This window comes from Lampris incognitus, chromosome 2, assembly GCF_029633865.1.
Source record: "Lampris incognitus isolate fLamInc1 chromosome 2, fLamInc1.hap2, whole genome shotgun sequence".
NCBI classification, from domain to species: Eukaryota; Metazoa; Chordata; class Actinopteri; order Lampriformes; family Lampridae; genus Lampris; species Lampris incognitus.
The window spans coordinates 14,650,103-14,673,345 of NC_079212.1; the positions used below are offsets into that span (position 1 = coordinate 14,650,103).

General features: G+C 41.4%; 1 protein-coding gene across 2 annotated transcripts in view; it reads left to right on the plus strand.

Annotated features, from left to right (window-relative positions):
- The window catches only part of LOC130107129 (embryonic polyadenylate-binding protein-like), a 38,664-nt gene extending 18,776 nt beyond the window's left edge, over positions 1-19,888 (plus strand). The window contains exons 6-15 of one of the 2 annotated variants that reach the window (XM_056273548.1): positions 6,341-6,478; positions 7,726-7,821; positions 8,741-9,015; positions 13,704-13,768; positions 13,865-13,987; positions 14,100-14,225; positions 18,224-18,238; positions 18,793-18,873; positions 18,998-19,128; positions 19,814-19,888. In XM_056273548.1, coding sequence (XP_056129523.1) covers positions 6,341-6,478; positions 7,726-7,821; positions 8,741-9,015; positions 13,704-13,768; positions 13,865-13,987; positions 14,100-14,225; positions 18,224-18,238; positions 18,793-18,873; positions 18,998-19,128; positions 19,814-19,876 — 1,113 coding nt within the window. In that variant the 3' untranslated portion in view covers positions 19,877-19,888. Of the gene's footprint in view, positions 1-6,340; positions 6,479-7,725; positions 7,822-8,740; positions 9,016-13,680; positions 13,769-13,864; positions 13,988-14,099; positions 14,226-18,223; positions 18,239-18,764; positions 18,874-18,997; positions 19,129-19,813 lie in introns of both variants that reach the window. The other variant, XM_056273547.1, reaches the window with a different exon arrangement.
- Positions 19,889-23,243: the final 3,355 nt, after the last annotated feature.

The window sequence follows — 23,243 nt, forward strand, 5'->3', positions numbered from 1 at the left end:
CAAATACAAGAGGATGAAAAACGTATTGCCATTCTGTTTGATGCTTCCTAAGCTGATGTCCCAGAACCAGCAGACGATCAAAACCAGGGACATGAAACACGTTGTGAAATGGCTTTTGGACCTAATGAGCCCTACGCTGATGACTATGCAGACACTATTCCCTGGTCTGGCCTGAACTCACTTGAGACGGACACCACATCGGATCTGGATATGTGCTATTGGCTAAACCAGGGAGCAAGACCAAAGACCTGTTCTACCCCCTCTGTGTCAAACCCTGTGCTCTGGACAGATGTTATCCAGGTTAAAAGAAGAGTCAAATACAACAAGCACAGTTCCACTACTGGTACGGCTGGAGAACGGGTTTATTATTTTGGATGAGCTGCCTGTCAGTGAGCACAATGGTAATGCCACAGCTATCATTAGATTCAGATTTGGACAACTTTATTTATCCCAGAAGGGCAAAGCAGTTTTACAATCTACCCAGACCATACACAAACTCACAGACAAGTGGCAATCGTCAGTATGTCAAAGACAATAGACAGATCAGCGCATGGGCAAGAGATGCACACTGTCACCCTTGTGTGGCCTTGCATGCAGACTCACACGAGGACCAGGCGAAGAATAAAAATTCATGTAAGCTATAAGAAAAGAATAAATGAAGCATTCTAAGATGCATTGCATATTACATTCCACCACTACATACAGTGAATGCACAGGCCCACAAGCCATGTGAAAAACAAACAAGGTATAAACCAACTATTGTGGTTTAAGACAATATAAAGCATTTATTTAAAAAGACTACTCTTGGCATTTAACAGCCTGATGGCAGAAGGAATGAAGGACCTAGAATAGCGATTCGTTTTCCTAGGAGGCACTACAGTGAATTCACTGGACAGGACGTGATCATATTAGCTAATAATTCCTTTTGCGTTCTGGGCCACACGTTTTTCCCAGAGGAAGCACAAGTCTCTGCTGGACTCCCGATTGTTTTGGAGCAGACCTTAACGATACTGTTAAGGCTATTCTTGTCCTTCCCAGTCAACCCATTAAACCAACAAATAAAGGAACAAGTTAAAAGACTTTCAATAAATGACCGGTAAAAAATACATAAGATGGTATTACAGACATTAAAGGAGTTACGCTTCCGCAGTAAGGGAATTCTTTGTTGTCCACGCTTGACAATTCAATCTGTGTTCACATCAAACTTGAGTTGGGAGTTGAACATGGTTCCAAAGTACTTATAAGTGCCAATAATTAGAACATCCTCGCCATGTATAGTGCTAGCTTTTTTGGGTATGTCACTGTTCTTCCTAAAATCAATGGTGAGTTCCTTAGTTTTTGACACGTTAAGGTCAAGGAAGTTATCATCGCATCAATCAAAAACGGCAGATAGGGCACAACCATGATCTGACTCCGAGCCCTAAAGAAGAGACAAAAGTGCAGTATCGTCAGAGAATTTCACCAGGTAGCTACCCTCTTTAGAAGATGTGCAGATGTCTGTATACAAAATAAAAAGCAAGGGGGAAAGAACACAACCCTGTGGTGAGCCCCTGTTTGAGACCAGGACATTGAACATAACTCCATTAACTAAAACCTGCTGGTTTCTGCCTGTTAAAAAGTTTAAAAGCAACATTAAAAACTGATCAGGAAAATTAGCACCGCTAGCTCAAAAGCTAACTCCAAGACCCATGCAGCTAATGGCCCGTGATACAGCTAAGCCCTTGAGAAGTGTCTCTCGGCGGCACCCAGAGGTAAACAACAGATCAATAGCTGCTAAAGCTAATGTCACATGATCAAAAAGACTGCATCACAGCAGAACATCAACTGGACGTTTGGAAAAATAAGTTAACCAAGCTAGACAAGACATCAAACCAAAGACAGCTCTGTTTTTAGGTGACCATATAGTAAGAGATGTCAAAAGCCAAGTTTTGAAAACTTATCTGTCTACCCCAACATTACGGTTAGTGACACGGTCCAAACACCGCCACAAATGTTATTCAGCCATCCAGGCACGGACTCATTTACTGAAGATGTTGGAACAAATGACACTTGTCCTGGAATGATACATGGCTCAGAGTTGTTAAAAAGAGACTTCATACACCTAATGGACATTCTACAAGTCCCAGCTCAGATATTTGTCAGGTGTAATCCCAACTATAGTGAAAGGAATTGAATGTTACAGCCACTTGCTGGCATTAAATATCTGTCTTTCCTCCGCATGCACTGCTCAAAAACTGAACTTCATTGACAATTTCAACCTATTCTGGCAGCAATGAAACCATTTAAGAATGGACGGGATCCATCTAAACAGAGTGGGGGGTTCACATGCTTACTGCCAACCTAACCTACGCCCTCCAACACCTCACTGCTTGTATTTGGAAAGGGTCAGGAAAATCTGGGAAAAGTAAAACAATCGTTTCTACGGACTCTTTTTGATCAGGAAAATGAACAACGTCCAGAGATGTCCTTTGGGCATCATGGGCGCATTGTAAGTGTTTAACTGGCTGTTCCTTTGTTGTTATTTGGTTGTTGAGGTATTCCTACTTGGTTAATAAATACTCTGATTTAGTTTAGGCAGCTTGGTTTCACCTGCTAGGGTAGTGTATGTTGTTGCTACGCATGACATTGGGAAGAAATATAGGCCAGTTTCCGCTCTTATGGGGTGGGTAGCAGACAGGGCAGTTCTTTTATTTGAACTTGACTCACCAATATTCTTATACTTATTTTTTGTAAATTTATTTTCATTCCTCCTTTTATTCAAGCTACCCCTCATGGTACAGCAAAACCATGTGTTCAGTTATCACGCTATAATTGTAGTTGCTGTGACCTACTAACTGTATCCATTTTTTTATTTTTTTAGGGAGTTGTTCCTTATCCAATGAGAGGGTCTAAGGACAGAATTTTGTGTTGCTGTTAAGCCCACTGAGGCAAATTTGATATTTGTGATATTGGGCTATACAAATAAAACTGATTTGATAACAACCACATGTGCGCAGCCACAACATAAGTTTTTGAGCTGGCACACTAACGGACTTAACCAACCGACCAAGTGATGTAAATTCCTCTGCTTCCTGAGAAGGCATAAAATTGGTGTGGTTCATCTACAAGTCTCACCTAAATGACAGAGCATTGCAAATTGGGAAAACAATGGCAAGGCCAAATATTTTATTTCTCTTTTATCTCTCTTGTAAGGGGGGTGGCTATTCTGATAAGGAAAGGGGTTCCCTTCCAAGCAGAGCAAAACAGGTTGAGAAGGATAGGGAGGACAGACTTATTTTAGTCGGGGAACATATTGGAGATCAATTGATCACTATGCTTAACATCTACGGACCGAACCAAGACAACACTAAGTTCTTTGTGTATCTCTTAAAGTATCATGCGCCCTCTCAGAGCTTATAATTGGTGGCGATCTCAATCTGGTAATAGACCTGTTATGGACAGGTCCTCCTCCACTCCTAGACTGTAAACTTCAGCAGCTAAAGCCCTTAAAAAAGAAGCTAAAGCCCTTTGAAAATAACTTCTAGACATATCTTTACTCAATATTTGGTGGGAAGAACATAAACCCCAACATGAATAGAGCTTCTACTCGCATATGCAGAACAGCTACTCTAAGATTGATACCTTCTTTACTCTCGCAGCAAAAACCCACCTTGTCCCATGTTGCGAATATTTAGCCAAGACACATTCAGACCATGCGCCCCTTTTGCTTCAAATTGCTATTAAGGACCCCCATGGCCTTTATCAAAATAATTAATGGAACACCTGGACCGGTACTTAACGTCAAACAAAAATTCTGCTTCTCCATCTATCGTTTGGGAGGCCCTCAAAGCTTATATAAGAGGTACCATAATTAGTTCTTCTTCTTGGGGAAAAAAAACAAAACAATATTAATCCAAACTAAACTCTTTTAGATAGAGACATTAAAGAACTTGAAAAGCAACATTTTTGGTCACAATCACAGGCAATTTTAGATCATTTGATAATCAACTGATCTAAAATTGTCTAAAATTGCCAGTTTCAGGAATTACATGGGAAACATTCCGCAGTCTGTCATTAGTTGATGTTTTGAATGTTCCGATAATATTGTGTCCATGTTTATTTCACAAATTGTACCCCTTTCTTAATCCTTATTCATTTTATAATTGTTATTGTAACTATTCATTGTTTTTTTCTTACTTTACTATTACAATTTAATTCATTTATCTGTGTGTGTGTTTTTTTTTTCTTTCTCTCTTTCTGACTCCATTGCCTCTATTATGCCCCTTGTCTGGTGAAAGGGGGGGTGGGGGTGGTCTTGGGCTATTATTACCTTATCATGGTAACCTTATTATGCCTGGCGTATTACCTTATTATGCCGGGCATAGTGGCATGTGCCTGTAATCCAAATCACTGGGAGGCTGAGGCTGGCGGATCAATTGAGCTCTGGGCTGCAGCGGACTGTTCCGGTTGGGTGTCCGCACTAAGTTCGGTATCGATATGGTGCTGCGGGGGGAGCCCGGGACCACCAGCAAAAGCGTCGGATAAATGATTGTGATGTAATTATTGTAAGTCGCTTTGGATAAAAGCGTCGGGTGAATGACTGTAGTGTAATGCAATGTAAATCATGTTGAACCTATTTTTTTCCCTTATCCTTGATAATTAAACTTTGTTTTCTACTGCAAACTACAGTGTATATGAGAAAACCAATAAAAATAAACTGTTAGAAAAAAAATGTAATGGCTCTATTTCTGCTTTTTACAGATGGGTAGCTACCTTGCTCATAATGGAGAAGTTTCCTGTTGCAGAAGCTGTTTATAGTAAAAGTTATACAAATGTTATGGTTAATATTGTCTTCAAAATGGGTAAAAATTTGTTTTTGCTTCTTTCTTTTTTTTACATCAACTTGGATATAAATCATTAGCTGACAAGGTAGTTCTTCTGTGTTATGCCAGCATCTGTTTGGCTTTCCTGATGTACAAGTCATGGCAATCCCCCTGGCACAAACCGTATACTATATTGCTGTTTGTGCCGGGGGACCGGATCCTTGGGGCCGGACCAATTTCTAGCACAGCGTGTTTTGGGGTTTGAAAGCTGCCAATCACGCTGCGGTCATGGCAATTTGTATATGAAACTGATTGTTGGTTTCGGTCATTATGCAGTTGTGCTGTTTATAAGGTTGGGGGGATACCATGCAGTCAGTTGAGACTGATGAATCACTTGGGTGAGTGATGAAGCGTCTCTCCCACTAAACGTTGTGTCCAGATGAACAGATTCAACTATCTGGGATTCTTTACCTGGATTATTGAGCAAGCATCAGGACATAATTCTTGAGAGAAATTCCCGTCTTGTGTGGGTATCTTTCATTGGAAAATACCGAACTACTGTGTTGAGCCATCCTTTTATTGTTTTGCCAAGTATGTAAAGTTGACCTAACTTTAATGATAAACAGTAAGATGCCAACACCTGCAGTAAATTAGCTTTGAATTTTATAGAGCTCAACCCATACTTTTCATTTATGGAACAAGCATTAGCAACAAGCCACTGTTATCTAAACCAGTGGTTTTCAAACAGGTCCTAGAGGATCCATGGTACTGCTGGTTTTATATTCTACCAGGTAGTTAATGATGTTCACCTGTTTGGGAAAACACTCATCAAACGTTTCTTTAGCTAAAGCTGCAGGACTTGGCCTGCCAGCATATATAAGCAATATGTTTTCTTATTGTCTCTTATTGGCATGGAAGAACCCCGCCACAAGTCTTTCCATTGTCAAGCAGATATTTCCCCATGATGATGGGGCTATGCACCAGAATCAGTTTTGCTACAGTAATGTAGGATGTGCTGTATTAAAAATTTACATGTTCCCTTGAAGTCTTTCGTTTACTCTTCAACTTGTCAATCAAGAGTTTGTTATGGAAAAATACACACCCGGATTTCATAAGCAGGGCCAGATGTGTGAAATCATTGGTACATAAAATCTGTTTGTGAAGAAACTTTGAATAAGTTCCTAGACTATGCCTATTTCAAAATAGCATCCGCGCTTATGTATGCAACATTTCATTTCATCTGTTTCATCATTTGTTGAAACTCTTGTGAATTTGTTGTTCTGTTGCATTTATTTTGACTTCTGTATGATATTATTTTGTTGAGATCCCCAGAAAAACTTGTTACCAAGGAGGCAATAAAAAGGGATCCTAATAAAACATCAAGAGTGCCTTGATTTCTAAATTTGAGACTGAGTCACATATGCAGATTGAATTGTCATGTCAACATCATAGGAGTAACCATATGCAAGTCCTGTTTTAGGGAAGATTTTCTTTTGTTAGAGGTCAGTTTGTCAAAGCTCTTGCACTTTATCTTTTAGGCGGTTGAGATGATGAACGGGAAGGAGCTCAATGGGAAAGTCCTCTATGTAGGGAGAGCTCAGAAGAAGCTGGAACGCCAGGGAGAGCTCAAGCGCAAGTTTGAGCAGATCAAACAGGATCGAATTCAGCGCTATCAGGTGCTACTACATAACTGGAGTGTCAAATTTTGCATGTGGTATCATGTTGGTTCATGTTTTATGATTGCAAATACAAACTGTTCAACCCATGTAAAAAAAAAAAAGTTGATGAACAGTGAATAATGACTAGAGAAATACATTTCCTGAAAATACTTGCATGTGTTGGTGTGTGACAGCTGTCAATGGCTTAAAATTCGTACATAATTTGCACTTAAGTTTACTCATTTATCAGATGCTTTTATCCAAAGCAAGAGAGTCAGCAATTGGCAGATAAGTTTGAATGTTACGAACTTGCATCGCAGTGTGCTATATTGGAATCAAGTCATAACCAAGAGTGCATGTCAAGACGAGTGCATTAATATAGGTGAGCCTTAGAGGACCAACGGGCAGGGAATTGCATGGGATTTTTTTTCATAGTAGTTTTCCAAGTTTTCCAAGTAGTCTGTTAGAAATGACATAATAGGAAAAACTGTAAACTAGGTTAATCTCTACTGTTCACTCACATAAATGAATTATGGGGCATCTGAGTATATCAAGTAACGTCTCAGGTCCACTGAATTCATTGCTAATGTTGTACACATTTGGTCAGTCTTTTTGAAACAAAATCAAAAGTACAAAGTGGAAACACTACATTAGGTTTCACAACTGTATGCTGTATACTAATTTTAGGTTGAAAGTGCAATTTGTAATCCTACTTTGATACCTTTTTGGCCAGTGAAAATCTGACATTTTTTTTAACATTTTCAGTAGATATAATTTGTTGGTATTGCTTACATGATATTTCAGTCATTACCATTCAGCAACCTGTTGAGATATGTGCTTATGCCACCAGGTTCCCAGGCAACAAGCCATTTCAAAATTAAGCTCATTGGGATGTCTCACTAGGAGGTGACTGATCCAAATCTGGACCAAAAACTACTCCCCGTAGTTCTCTGATTAGCCCGGCATCCAGCTAGCGGGCACAGTCATTTCAGTCAGTGAACTGAGCTGAGCTTGTAAGCTTTAGGCTGGCTTCACAAAGATAGCTTTTCCTCTCTAATTCCCATGAAAATCTGAACAGACAAGCCCAGACATCAGGCCATAACAAAAATGTAAGCAAAGTGCAGTAACCAAGCGGTGCTTATTTGCCTAGAGGCCACTCTTTGTCATAATTACATCGTCTACCATTAAAGTGTGCATTGTATATTATTTAAAACACATCCCTGATCTCCAGCCTGCTAATATTTTTGTCCTCTTTTTGATTCCAGGGGGTGAATTTGTATGTAAAGAACTTGGATGATGCAGTAAATGATGAGAAACTCAGGAAGGCATTTGCTCCCTATGGTACCATTACCAGTGCTAAGGTACAGCAGCAAGATGGGAGTTGGTCTTTTGTTTGCAGTGCTGTCTCACTTTAGAGGAGTGTGGTATTGTTTTCTCATAAGCTTTGGTTCGACGGGGGTTTGAGAACCTATTTAATAACATTAGGTGAAGAACCATTGTTCTAGATTTTTGGAACAAATACTATGACTCTTTTTTAAAAAGCATGTATTGCTTTTTCATCTCGTCTGCCTCATTCTTGCAGCAGTAATGGAGGGTGAAATAAAACTTAAAAACAAGCAGTTAAACTAAACATGTTACAGTCTAGTCAACACATTAGCAGTACACATATTGAATTTTCTGGCTTTATTTTCACATGAAGGATAGTATCTTGTAAGAAAAGTAATATCATCAACCCACTCCTTCATAGTGTGCTATTTGTAAAAAAATCTATTTGATAGGCTAAATTGATCTTTTTAGTCAACCAAATAAGAAGCATTTATCTTCAGTCTATTTTAGTGAAACCTTATTCCAGACTCTTTGACAGTTCATTTCTCTGTTAGAATATCGCAGCAGAGAGTCTCACAGATCAGATGAATTTAACCTGCCAGTGTGTCTATAGATATGGTTCTGCTTGTTGTCTGTAATGGTGCTTCTTGTAGCCAGAGCACTTTTTCCTTACATTAGCCACTGAATGGCAGATAGAAATAGAATGTGGCTTAGATGGGCAAAATATAGCTGCCACAGCCTTAAAAATCATGAAATAGTCATCAAAAATGTACAGAAAACTTAGTTCATCATGTACTTGCGTAAATATACATCAGTCCCTGTTTGCTAAAATGTTTTCAAGCTAGTTTTGAAACTGGTTGAATCGTTTTAGTATGGCTCCTCTGTTTTTTTTTTGTTTTTTTTTTCATTGTCAAATTCCATTAAACTTTTCTTCGGGCTTCTTTTTTCACTAAGGTCATGAAAGACGGTGATCAGAGTAAGGGCTTTGGCTTTGTGTGTTTCTCATCACCTGAGGAAGCAACCAAAGCAGTAACTGAAATGAATGGACGAATTGTTGCAACCAAGCCCCTGTATGTGGCTCTGGCTCAGCGCAAGGAGGAGCGCAAGGCCATCCTCACTAATAAGTACATGCAGAGGCTTGCAACAGTGAGGACCATGGCAAACCCTATAATTGACTCATACCAGCAGGCAGGATACTACATGTCTGCTGTGCCACAGGTAGGGTCGTTATATGTTGGCAAAGGAAAGGAAGTTGTTTTTTTTGCTTCAAAAAAGTTGTTGTATGTGAAAATTAGAACGATTATATGTTGGGGAAAATCTATACTAGCTTTACTGCTACTAGTTTTGGCTGCTCCCATGAGGGGTCGCCACAGCGGATCATCCATTTCCATCGCTTCTTGTCCTCTGCATCTTTTTCTGTCATGCCAGCCACCTGCCTGTCCTCCCTCATCACATCCATAAACCTCCTCTTTGGCCTTCCTCTTTTCCTCTCCCCTGGCAGCTCCATATTAAGCATCCTTCTCCCAATATACCCAGCATCTCCTCTCCGCACATGTCTAAACCATCTCAATCTTGCCTCTTTTGCTTTGTCTCGAAACCGTCCAACCTGAGCTGTTCCTCTAATATACTCATTCTTAATCCTGTCCTCCTCCATCACTCCCAAGGAAAATCTTAGCATCTTCAACTCTGCCACCTCCAGTTCCGCCTTCTGTCTTTCGTTAGTGCCAATGTCTCCAAACTATATAACATAGCTGGTCTCACAACGATCTTGTAAACCTTCCCTTTAACTCTTGCTGGTACCCTTCTGTCGCAAATCCCTGCTGACACTCTTCTCCACCCACTCCACCCTGCCTGCACTATCTCCTGCACTCCCTGCTACTTTGAACAGTTAACCCCCAGGTATTTAAACTTGTATGCCCTCGTCACCTCTACTCCTTGCATCCTCACCATTCCGCTGGCCTTCCTCTCGTTCACACATATGTATTCCGTCTTGCTCCTACTGACTTTCATTCCTCTTCTCTCCAGTGCATACCACCACTTCTCCAGGCTCTCCTCAACCTGCACCCTATTCTCGCTACAGATCACAATGTCATCCGTGAACATCATAGTCCACAGAGACTCCTGCCTGATCTTGTCTGTCAACCCTTCTATCACCATTGCGAACAAGAAAGGGTTTAGAGCCGATCCTTGATGTAATCCCACCTCCACCTTGAACCCATCTGTCATTCCAGCCACACACCTCACCACTGTCACACTGCCCTCATACATATCCTTGACCATTCCTGCATACTCCTCTGCCACTCCTGACTTCCTCATACAATACCACACCTCCTCTCTCGGCACCCTGGCATATGCTTTCTCTAAATCCACAAAGACACTATGTAACTCCTTCTGACCTTCTTTGTACTATTTGTAACCCTGGTCACTATTTAGCAATAGGTTACAGTAGTAAACTAGCTTAATAGGTTATCAATTATGTGAATGTGGACCGACCTCAGAAGAAACTAGGACGGCAAGAGCCTGAGGGTTTGAATATCAATTAAGAGAATCACACACCAAAATTAATTTATATGAACACGTATATTATTACACAAAAGTAGCAGTTAAACATAGACAAAAGCAATTTACCCAAAATAACAAACTAAATTAATAAGATGCGCACAAAAGAAAACCCTTTTTTTTTCCTTGAGCTCAGTCTTTCAGTCGTTGGGCCCAATTCAGTTTGTGTCTGTGTCTATCCTACCACACGATGAGCGAGGAAGGGAATCCGTTTCACAAAGTCAAAATCACTATCACAGGCTGGCTCTCCACCCAGTTAAATGGGATCTCTTGAATCTCTCACAGTAGATGCTCCTGTATGACCCTTTATCCCTCAATGGAGTGGACTCCTGGCATCAGATGCTTCGCAGCATCGGAATTTGCTAGCGTCAGTCTATGGGAATTTACACATAATTAGCTTCGCGGCTAATGGCCATCTTTTTCGCTCCGTGTTTCTTGACAATTTTCACTTCCCTTAGCACCTAACAACCTTATTACACTCACCGCTGAGCGGACTAAATCCCATCATAATCCTGCTGGTCCAGCACAATCGAATTTCAGTATCTTTTGCACACTTACAGCCAACAAAAGGTTTAAACAAACTTGGTTGCTCGCTCTGGCAAAAACGGCAAGATGTCCGTCGGCTGCAGAGAAACTCTGCTGATTGGCTACCCTGCGCCAGAGTAGACCACCTGATTGGCTCACTTCAGGGTGAATCACAAGCAGTCGAGAAAAATCCTGATACCTTTCACGATAAAATGTCAGGATTATCTCATAACTTTTTAAAATTTAAAACTACACCTCCATTACATGAATTATTATTATAAATCTGTTAAAAAATTAATTGATTTTTTAAAAAGAAATATGGCAGAGGAAGGATTTTTTTTTTTTAAAGAAAATATCAGAGGAGTGTTCATTAGACCTGGGCTACATATTCCATCAACATTCTCAAAGCAAACATTGCATCTGTAGTGTTCTTTCGTGGCATGAAACCATACTCCTGCTCGCTAATTGTCACCTCTTCTCGTAGGCTAGCTTCTATTACTCTTTCCCATGTCTTCATGCTGTGGCTGATCAACTTTAAACCTCTATAGTTGCTACAGTTCTGCACATTGTCCTTATTCTTGAAAATTGGTACCAGTATTCTTTTTCTCCACTCCTCAGGCATCCTCTCAGTTTCCATGATTGTGTTAAACAATCTAGTTAAAAACTCCACTGCCATCTCTGCTAAACATCTCCTTGTCTCCACAGGTATGTCATCTGGACCAGTCACCTTTCCACTCTTCATCCTCTTCATAGCTGCCCTCACTTCCTCCTTGATAATCCACCACATTTTCTGATTCACTAACCCCGTATCATCCAACCTTCTCTCTCTCATTTTCTTTATTCATCAGTCCCTCAAAGTACTCCTTCCACCTTCTCAACAAACTCTCCTCGCTTGTCAGCACATTTCCATCTCTATCCTTGATCGCCCTAACCTGCCGCACATCGTTCCCAGCTCAGTCCCTCTGTCTAGCCAATTGGTACAAGTCCTTTCTCCTTCCTTAGTTTCTAATCTCTCATACAACTCACCATACACTTTTGGCTTTGCCTTTTGCCACCTCTTTCTTCGCTTTACGCTGCATCTCCTTGTACTCTTGTCTACTTCCTTTATCTTTCTGATTAGCCCACATCTTCTTTGCCAACCTCTTCGTCTGTATACTTTGCTGTACTTCCTCATTCCACCACCAAGTCTCCTTGTCTTCCTTCCTTTGTCCAGCTGACACACCAGGTACCTTCCTAGCTGTCTCCCTCACTATTTCTGCAGTACTTGCCCAGCCATCAAACAACTCTTCACTACTTCTTGCTACCCAGTGCCTGTCTTAACTCCTCCCTGAACTACACACAACAGTCTGTCTGTTTCAACTTCCACTTTGTGATTTTTGGCTCTGCCTTCACTCCCTCCCTCTTCTTGGTCTCCAGTCATCCTACAGACCGCCATCCGACGCTGCCTAGCCATGTTCTCCCCTGTCACCACCTTGTAGTCTCCAATTCTTTTAAGATCGCATCTCCTACATAAAATATAGTCAACTTGTGTGCACTTTACTTGACTCTATATGTCACCCTGTCTTCTTCCCTCTCCTTGAAATATGTATTCACCACAGCCATTTCCATCCTTTCGCAAAATCCACCACTATGTCCTTCCATATTTCTCTCCTTGACACCATACCTACCCATCAACTCCTCATCACCTCTGTTCCCATCACAAACATGCCCATTGAAGTCCGTTCCAATCACCACTCTCTCCCCCTTGGGTACACTGTCCACCACTTCATCCAACTAACTCCAGAATTCTTCTTTCGCTTCCATCTCACACCCAACTTGCAGGGCACATGCACTGATAACATTCATCAATACACCTTCAATTTCCAGCTTCATACTCATCACTCTATCTGACACTGTCTTCACCTCCAACACGCTCTTGACATACTCTTCCTCCAGAATGACCCCTATCCCATTTCTCCTCCCACTGGCACCATGGTAGAAGAGTTTGAACCCTCCTGCAATGCTCCTGGCCTTCCTCCCCTTCCATCTGGTCTCTTGCACACACCGTATACCTACCTTTCTTCTCTCCATCATATCAGCCAGCTCTCTGCCTTTACCAGTCATAGTACCAACATTCAAAGTTCCGACTCTCACCTCCACACTCTTATCCTTCCTCCTCTCCTGCTGCCTCTGTGCATGCTTTTCCCTTCTGCTTCTCCTTTACCCAACAGTAGCATAGCTTCCACTGGCACACTGCTGGCCAACAGTATCGGTGGTGGTCGTTGGTAACGTGGGCCTCGACCGATCCGGTATGAAAATCTGATTTATGATCCGCATATTTGATTTGTTAAAGATTTTACGCCGGATGCCCTTCCTGACACAACCCTTCCCATTTATCCAGGCTTGGGACTGACACTAAGAATGCACTGTCTTGTGCATCCTCAGTGGCTGGGTTAAAAACCTATACTAGAGCTGTCTGTGAATGTTCTCATTCATCCAGGTCATGGTTATCCAAAGGAGAGGCGAAACGTCTTCACGGATATATACCAAGTCCAGTTGCACTTGATTCAACTCCTTTGGCTATACTAGAGCTAATCTACAAAATAAGGCAGTTAAAATCATGGTTATTTGGAGTGTTAATGTACTTCATGATAGTGGGGTGGCTGCTACAGTTGATCTTTTAGGTCCAGCTAGATTTGCCTTTTATGCAAAGAATACTTTCAAAGAGGTTAGGGCATTGTTTGAAAAAGTTGGTCTGCAATATGAGGATGTGATTCTGATGCATTGTTAAGTCATCATTTAAAAGCACATAAAACATTTTTTTCCTGCAGCCTCCCTCTCGTTCCTACTACACCCACAATGCTGCCAAGAGTATGAGAGCAGCCCCTCATTGGACAGCACAGCCACTTAAATCTCAGGGTAAATGGATGCTGTGGGTCGCTCTCTGTGCACATTAGTTTGTGCATGCAGGAAAGAGGAAAAGCGTAGCAATGTTGACATTTTTTCTCCTTCTAGGTACTTATTCACCCCACTGTGCCGGAACAGCCTTTCCTCGACGCACATCCACTACCATTGCCACTGTCAGACAGGCCTCTACCCAAGTGCCACGCATTACAGCTTCATATGCCCAAAAGACTAGTAAATGTCACACGTAACTCTTGTGTATTTTCTGACAAAAGAGGATAAATTGTTTTGTCTCTTGGCTTATTTAGATGGAAGCTAGTGGTTGACCTTTCTCCTTTTTGTTCAGCTAATATTGGCACCCAGACAGCTGGGGGTCGGGCTGGCAGTCAGAATAAACACTCCTCTGCTGTAAGACATCCTCCACAGGCCATAAGTGTGCCTGCAGCCATGACAAGACAACAGGTAAGGAGTAGTTGTCACCTCGTGTCAGCTTCTACAAATTAGTGAACTTTTTTAACTGTGATGGTGGCTACCAAGGTATAACGGCTATAATTCTATGATTCTGACTTTGTAAAGAATAGTCACATTGTTTGAGTGAATTGAGTCTTATGTGTACCATTGGCCAGCTATTGGATGTTGATGGTTTTCAGGCCATTTTAACATGTATTAATTTTAAGGCGTTACTAAAATTTAGACATTATAACTTATTTTTTAAACACTAGCTGCTATTCTGACTGTCACTAGTTGCTATTGTTAAGTCACTAGTTGCTAGATACTAGCTCTATTAGAACAAGACTAGGTCAAAACCTAGTACATGGCTGGACCATGTACAGTCAATGTTCGAAATTGTGGCCAATTTGTTAGGATAGTCAGTGGTAGTGTCTAGATTGTGAATTCCTGGATATTAAATGTTCATCTGCAATTTTCTGCGGTGGTCCCAATAATATTTGTTTTTAAAGTGTACTGAAGTAGCATATCAAATGACACGGTTAAGCTATGTTTGAGTAAAAAGATTTTTTTTAAAAAAGGCTATAAATGCAGTTGCAAGAACAACACTTTCCTCTCATCTTGGGATGTTTGATTTGAAGGAGAACTTTATGCCTACTTTAATTCTCTGTTAACTCCCCCTCTTCTTTCATCTGTTTCTATTTGGGGATTTCTTGTTTTTCCATAGTTTAGTTTAAACATTTATTTAGGAAGGGACAACGTACATTAATCAACATTCAAAACAAATGTAGATGTACCCGAGTTAGCTAATAGGCTAGTTTCCATCGGTAGTCACTTTGCCTGATGCTGTTAGGCATCCTAGGATAATAAAATAGTACCAAAGAAAACCAAACATACAACATAGTTTATATAACTGTATTGACAGGTGAATGCACTAAGAATGGAATGTGGCTGCTGATAGTACCATGAATTGTGAATCACTTGCAACTGCTATCTACCCCGTCTCGAGGTCCAATTCACAAAATAATATTGTGCTAAGGATATTACAGCATAAACACACCTAAAGTTTTGCAGCTGAGTGCAATTTGCCCTCGTTTTGCGTCTGAATGCAATTATCCATGCGGCTAATCATGTAACTTCAGTCACATTTTGGTCACCTGATTCAGCCATCCAGTTGTGTCAAACATGATCACTCAGTCAGCCTGTAACTCAGTCAGTCAGCGACTTTCGCGTTTGTAGGGCTGGCCCACTGGTCCGGTCCAGCCAACAAGCACTAATTACTAATTTGATTATGACGGATCATTCATCTTTTACTCGGAATTAAGGTTGTCCCTAATACATTTCTTGGGCTTTGAATATTCGGCAGCAAGTATTTGGAGGTTTTCGAAGCGGACGACTGACTGTGCACTAATCAGATTAAATAAATTACAGCCTTAGACTATAAAAAATTGCTCACGTGGTCGCTTTCATGTGAGGGTCTGCCTAGCAGCCTGCGCATCCAGACAGGCAGAACATTATTAGGTAGATTTTTAGCTTGAGTGCTCAATATCAAAAACTATTTTTTTCCATATTTCCCATTTGATCGACTTGGGCACTGTGCAATAGTCTTATAATGGCAGTGTGGCAAGGTAACTGCCACTACCTGGGTTCCCTGTTGGAGACACGGGCAGAGATCACCGATGAGGGCACAACAGCCCATTTATTTAAACAGTGTTTAAAAACACCAGAGTTGAAACCCATGTAAAAAGACTAAATGCAAACATTAATTAAAGTCCCCTGGCATCCTCGTTTGGGGTGTGGAACCAATTTATCTGTCCTGAGCTAATTAGAATAACTAAGGACAGCAGGTCCCCCTCACTCTGAGACTGGGGAGAAACCCTGGCTAAAGCCTCCTCCTCCCCCAAAGGGCACTGTAGGGAGAGAGTGCCTTCCTGCTCCTCTTCGCCCACAGGATAGGTCGAGGGCACCGGTTCTGGTATGTCTTGTGGCTAGCCATCCGGACTCTGACATAGGGTTTCCATACCTCATTTGGATAACCACCAGCTTGTCCCAATACAAAAGCTCCCAGTGATCCGCTGATGGAGGCATCTTCCCTGACCCTCCACCTTCCCCGCTGGGTGGACGGGTGGGCCCAGTTCCCTCGACAATGCAACCTCCCCCATTCTCCTCCACGAGGCGGCTCCCTGCCTTTCATCCTTGCAAGACCGGGAGAGATGGTCACATCGTTTGTTGTAGGGCAGATAGACTCCGGACCGCAGAGTTTGTTACTAGGCGAGAAGCCGATGCTCCCAGTGGGGATGGAGAGAGCTGGCCGGGTAGAGCTGCGTTGAGCACAGGCTGTTGTCCCTCAGCAACTGGTTGGCACCACCCTCACTGGCTACTGGCCTGTGACATAGAGAGGTCGAATTTCTTCTCAGCATTCCTGCCCGTCACCAGGTCCATGTCTCTTTCCCATGCCAGAGCACCGATACAGACCACCACTGTGTTCAGGTCGCTGCCACTACCTGGGTTCCCCGGCACAGAGACACAGATACATATCATTGATGAGGGCACAACATTCCATTTATTAAAACAATGTTTAAAAACACCAGGGTTTAAACCCATGTGAAAAGTCTAAAAACAAACATTCATGCTCTGGTGTCTTTATATGGGGTGTGAAACCAATTTATCTGTTCTGAGCTAATCATACTAACTCAGGACACCTGGTTCATACCTCTTTCTGCCACAGGCAGTAAAAACACTGGTTTTTCTGTCCATGTGTGCGTGTGCATTTCCCTTTTCCCGGTAGGTAAAAAAAAGGGGTGGTTTGATGTCAGTTTTGAACACTGGAGAAGGGGAGATGTGTACGCCTGACGGAGATCTGCACTCTGAGTGCACTCCTCTAGATGCTATTAGAGTTGTTTTAGAGACAAGTAAAAACGTATTTTTAGACCTAGTATCTATTTTATAGCAGCTAGTAACTTTACAGTGGCAACACATTACAGCCAAAATAGCAACTAGTATTTAAAAGATAAAAACTAGTCTTTAATTTAAGCCATCCTTTTTATGATGGGTTGCACTTAGCTGGCGAACTAGGGGCCATTTAGGTACTAGTTGCTAAAACTTAAAACACTTTTACTTCATTTTTTTTAAACTAGTCACCATTGTGAAGTTACCAGTTGCCAAAAAAATATGATTAGACAAGAGACTATTGCTTTTTACTTGTAAATGAAATAAAAACTAGTATTTATTGAATTGTTACTAGTAAAAGAAGTGATGAGTCGTGATGAAATTAGTAACAAGTGCTTATTCTAATAGAGCTCGCATCTAATTTTTAACAACTATTGGCTTTACAATAGTGACAGTCAGAATAGTGACTAGTCTACAAATTAAGTACTAGTATTTAAATGTTAGTGACTAGTGCCTTGCAATGAATAAATGATAAAACTGCTTGCCATATACTGTATACTTGTGTATACTGGTGCAACTTGGACACTGAATTCACTTTACATAACCTGAGTTCACTTTATCTGACCTGTGTGTACATGTAAAAATCACTGACAGTTACTCGCCTGAGTCAATCCAGAAAATGCCCCATATTTACCTGTGTAATCGTAATCATTAAGATGCTGTCAAACAGGCCTACGTTTTAGCTCAGTGAAGAGTGAATTTTTGATTGCTTTAAATGTATTATTTATTTTTACCTGATATATTCTGTTCACTGTATACCCAAGTCCAAATTTTAATTCATGTGATACCGTGTCGGAGGATCCATGCCAAGAGATGGAACAAAACTCTTGGAGCCAATCGCTAAAGCCTTGATTAAAGTTGTGATCAGGTCGCAACGCTGGTCCACACTGCTTGGCCTGGGAGGATCTAGTTCCACGGCAACACAAGAGTAAAGACGATGGGATCCGCTACAGGTTGCACCCAAGTGATGGTCGGATTGGGAGTCCGGACGGCCCACTTGTTAGGCACTTACGAGCCAAGGATGTGTGGGATTTTTATAACCGCCAGTCCGCAGTTCTGTTAGGCTTTAGCCAGCTGAGTGCTGCCCAGGTTACGCCAACTCCACAAGTGAAGTCTGGTCAATACCATGAGGAGGGGCCTATCCGGGGTTTGTCATGCATGCAGGAATCGGTAGCCTGAACCTTTCAGCCTACATCACATGACGCTTCAGCAACCCCCATAGCAGAGCATTGCTAAAAACGGTTCTTTTCTTATTTGACATGCATTAGCTGGAACGTCCTGTTTGTAGTACAGACAGCACATGATGTCTCCTTTGATTCAACACTGTCAGCTCTATGTAATTGGCTTTAGACTATACATTGGTCATCACTTTGAAGTGATGTCAAAGTGTACCAAATATGTACAAATATGTTAAGGCCATCAAAATAATTTTTGGGTGGTAAAACAAAAATGTACAGTGAAGCAGGGTCTAGACCACCATCACTACAACAGTGTTTAGGCTGCTATGTAGTCAAATGACAAGACATAAACACGTTATCAAAATGTACATTGCTTTGCTCCCAAATCTCATTTAAAGGTGTGTTTTGTTTTTTTCCCGGCTGCTCTGTATTGTAAGGTTATTCCGACGTCTATGATGGAGCGAGCAGTGCACATTCGAGGTCAGGAGCCCCTCACAGCCTCCAAGCTGGCTGCAGCTCCTCTCATGGACCAGAAACAGCTTCTGGGTATATATCCTTGACAACACTGACTCAGACTTTTACCACTAAAACAGATTGAGACATTTTTCTGTTTAATATATTTTTATTTGAAATTTTCAATTTGCCAATCAGTTTCTCATTTTCTGCATAGGCGAACAATTGTACCCACTCATTCAGGCTCTTCAACCAAACATGGCTGGAAAAATCACTGGAATGTTGCTGGAGATTGACAACTCAGAGCTGCTACACATGCTAGAGTCTCCTGAGTCTCTGCATTCTAAGGTATGGTAATTATCTTCTTGTTGACTGTTTAAGGCCAAGTACAGTTGTATTGCAATGATCATGAGTCAGTAATTGCAGGGTTCCAGTGAAACAAGGAAAGGGATACAGATTATAGGAGACATAAGGGAGAGGGCTTTTGAGGAATCAGAGCCCAGGATGGAGGGGACAGACATTGTAGTAGACATTCAATTTAGTCACTGAACTGTCTCTGGGCACCTAATTCTAATTAAAATTCAGAGGCACAATTTTTCAGTAAAGGAAAAAAGAATTGAGAGAACAACCTTTTGATATCAAATTTCATGCAGACATTTAAAAAAATATACCTTTTTCCAATTCATCTGAGGATTTACATCCTTGGGACCCTCCTTGTGTTGTTAACCATTCAGATGAAGCCATTTCCGTGAAATGCTTTTTAATTTCCTAAGAGGCATCAAACACGTAACTACATTGCACTCTGCCTCGTAATACCACATGGTTACCGTACTGATTTCAGAAAACTAAGGCTAGCTATGACTTCCCTTCTATTTGAGCTGTGCAAACCAAAATGTTGACTCATTAGCAACTGGTGCAACTAGTACAACCCTGTCTAGTGTCTTAAATCTTTTGCTTTTGTCTGCATGAATGTTAATGTGGTTTTTGTGTCAGTGTTATGAGACTAATCCAGTAGCTTCCCCCCTGCTAACAGGTTGAGGAGGCAGTTGCTGTGCTGCAGGCTCACCAGGACAAGGAGCGCCCTCCTAACAAGTAAAGGACCCTTTCAGGTCAGCATCAACTTGTCTTCCCTCAGATCTGTTTGTCGGCAATAACAGAACAGTAAGTAAATGGGATCATTGAGCAAATTATGTAGTTTTCGTGCTCATGATGCAGATCGGAGATGGTTTCTTAAAACAGACCATCAAGTTGTTATGGGCTACTCGGGTCAAGCATGCAATACTAGTCCTAATCTGAAGTGTGTAGAAAAGATGAAAAGCAGGGGAAGAAACAGAAAGGAGGACTGATTTCCAAGACTAGAGAACTAGCCGGAGGTGGGCTAGCTTACTAAGGTAGCAGGCTAGCAATTAGAGGGTTCCTTCGAAAAGGCCTCGGCCATATGGGCCTCAGCTCCCATAAGCAGCGGACTCTGTCTTGGTATGTTAGTTTAGTTTAGGTTGATGGTGTTCAGCTGGAAAGGTGTGAACCTGTGGTGTCCTGAACAGCGTGTTCAAAGTGGCATATCCTGAGGTGTATGTATGCAAACTGCTGCCATTAACTAACTCCAAGGGATGTGCAGGCACCTCACAATGACGTCCTCTTATAACACTGCTTTACCATGCCTCCAGTAATTTCTCGGTGAACACCAGTCCAAGTATGTAAGAAAAGGAAGAAGGGAAAAGGGCAACTATAACCCCATATCACTTCTAACATTCCTCCCCCCTTACAACAAAAACAAAAAACATTGGATTCAACCTATTTTTTTTTTGTTTTATCATTTAATTTTCTAATTTTTTAAAACGACAGCGTAGACACCGCATTAGTAAAACCATCATTAGTGACGTCTAACTACTCTAAAGTTGTGATGATCAATTTGAAAGACTATGTACAATTATAATCTAATCTCCATTGATTCACGTGCATTACTATCAACAATGCACTCTTAAACTTTTCAAAATACCCAGACCATATGCTCATCCCCTTGACAGGGTGTCCACAATAACATTTTCTCTCCCTGGCAAATGCACTACTGTTAGGTTATATGGTTATAAAATTAAACTCCAACGGAACACTCTGGATGTTTTTAACTTTGACAGGGATGTAAGTGGGTTGTGACCAGTGAGGACTACCAGGTCAGTTCCAGCACTAGAGTCGTACACCTCAATGTGTTGGACTGCTAGGACAAGAGCCAGGGCCTCTTTCTCAATGGTGGAATATCACTTCTGATGGCGAGTCAGTTTCTTAGAGAAATATGCAACGAACCTGTCTATTCCTGATACATCAGTCTGTAGCAGCACCACCCCCACTCCAACATCACAAGTATCCACTGCAAGCTTGAATGGGACAGAGAAGTCCGGAGCAACCAGCACCAGTTCACTGGCTAAAATTGCTTTAACCATTTCCAGAGCTGTCCGACAATCCGCTGACCAGCTAAACTTCAACAGGTTTGTGAGTGGTGTTGTCACAGCTGCGAATTTGGGAACAAACCGCCTATAAAAGCCACACATGTCCAAAAATACATTAGCTGGTGTTTTGTTTTTGGAACAGGCAGGTCTAAAATGGCTTGCACCTTGGCAGTCCTTGGTCTCACTGAAACTTGACCCACCTGGTGCCCCAAATATGTGACTCGCCCCTTTCCAATCACATTTGGGCAAGTTGATTACCAACCCCACTTGCTTAAGACGTTCAAACAGTCTCATGTGTTCCATGTGATTAGACCACGAAGTGCTACAGCAAACCACATCATCTAGATATGTGACAGTGTTTTGCAATCTGGAGTTTGCCAAATTTATTCACCTCTGAAAGGTTGCTGGTGCATTTTTCATGCCAAACAGAAGAACCTGACAGTGATACAAACTCTCTGGCATCACAAATGCAGACACATCTTTTGCCCTTTCTGTCAATGGTACTACTTGCCAGTAACCCTTTAACAAGTAAAATTTCGACACATACTGTGCGTTGCCAATCTTATCAATGCAGTTCTCCAGCCTGGGTATAGGATATGCATCTGTATTAGTTACTACATTATTTACCTTCGGTAATCAATGCAAGGATGCACAGTTAAATCAGGCTTGGGAACAGGGACTAAGGGAGAGAAATCCATTCACTTGAGCCTTGTTAGATCACACCAATTTCTTCCATGTAGAGCAAATCTGGTTTCATCTGAGCCCATTTTTGTGGGTTAATCCAGCATGGATGATGTTTAATGGGGGTTGCCTCACCAGTGTCTACATCATGGAAACATCAAAACAAGCTTCGTGCTTGTTTTTTTAAGTTACTGTTTTTCACTTCAATCTTCTCTTTCTCTAATGTCAGCTTTGCTAATTCAACCTGAAACAGCTGCTCCCCCTCATTCTCTCGCTCTGCTCTTTCATGTATGGGATCTTTTAGGTGTAACACTGAAATCAGGGTCTCCACACAATTTCTGGCTTTTTAGTCTGTGGAGTGATGTCTACCTCACAATATTGAGCTACTGTAAGCAAATCTTTTTAAAGCTTATGCTACTCCTTGCACCCAAAAAACTCCTCTATGTTGAACATTGCCATGGTTATTATTATCAAATTCTTACAAAAATAGGCCAACCAAAAGAGACAAGACTCTCACAAAATTACCTCTAAGGTAACTATTGCCAAATAGCCTTACCAACAAAACATATAACCTGCAACAAGAGGTACAGTTAAAGTCAAAATTATTAGCCCCCAAGGAACTGTGGAACATTTCCCTAAAATCCTGCCCAATGTTTGCATCATTCATGAAACTTTACATAATAAAACATTCATCAATGTTAAGGCCCCTATTTGGTACATTTTGGAATGTAAAATAAATCTTGAGGTTTTCTTTGTACCAAATGTAGTGAAAATTGAGGTGGTCAAAATTATTAGCCCCCATGTGATTTTTTTTTTTTTTTTGCTTTCAAACCACACCTGAGCAATCAATCAGCATTGAACTTTACTTAAGGGATGCCAATGAACAGGGCTAGTGGCATTGAACACTTGATTGAAAGAGACTACTCTTAAATTCTTGGTAAGAAGTAATTTCATCATGCCAAAAAGTAAAGAAATCAGTCTGGAACTCAGAAAGAAGATAGTGGATGCTCATCTTACGGGAAGGCTATACTGCCTTTTCCAAGTGTTTCACAGTGTCTAGAACAGCTGTGCACTGCATCATTGCAAAGCACAAGGAGACAAATTCTGTTAGAAACCAACCTGGGTGTGGTCGAAAGTGCAAGATTTCAAAAACTTTGGAGAGGAAAATAGTCAGAGATGTCAGCAACAATCCCTAGATCTCTGTCAATATGACTGTTGCTGAACTGGCCTCTTCTGGACTTGATGTTTCATGGAAGACTGTTGTGAGGGCTCTTCATCGTGGAGGGCTTCAAGGTCATCGTCCAAGAAAAACTCCATTGCTCACACAGCGGCACATCA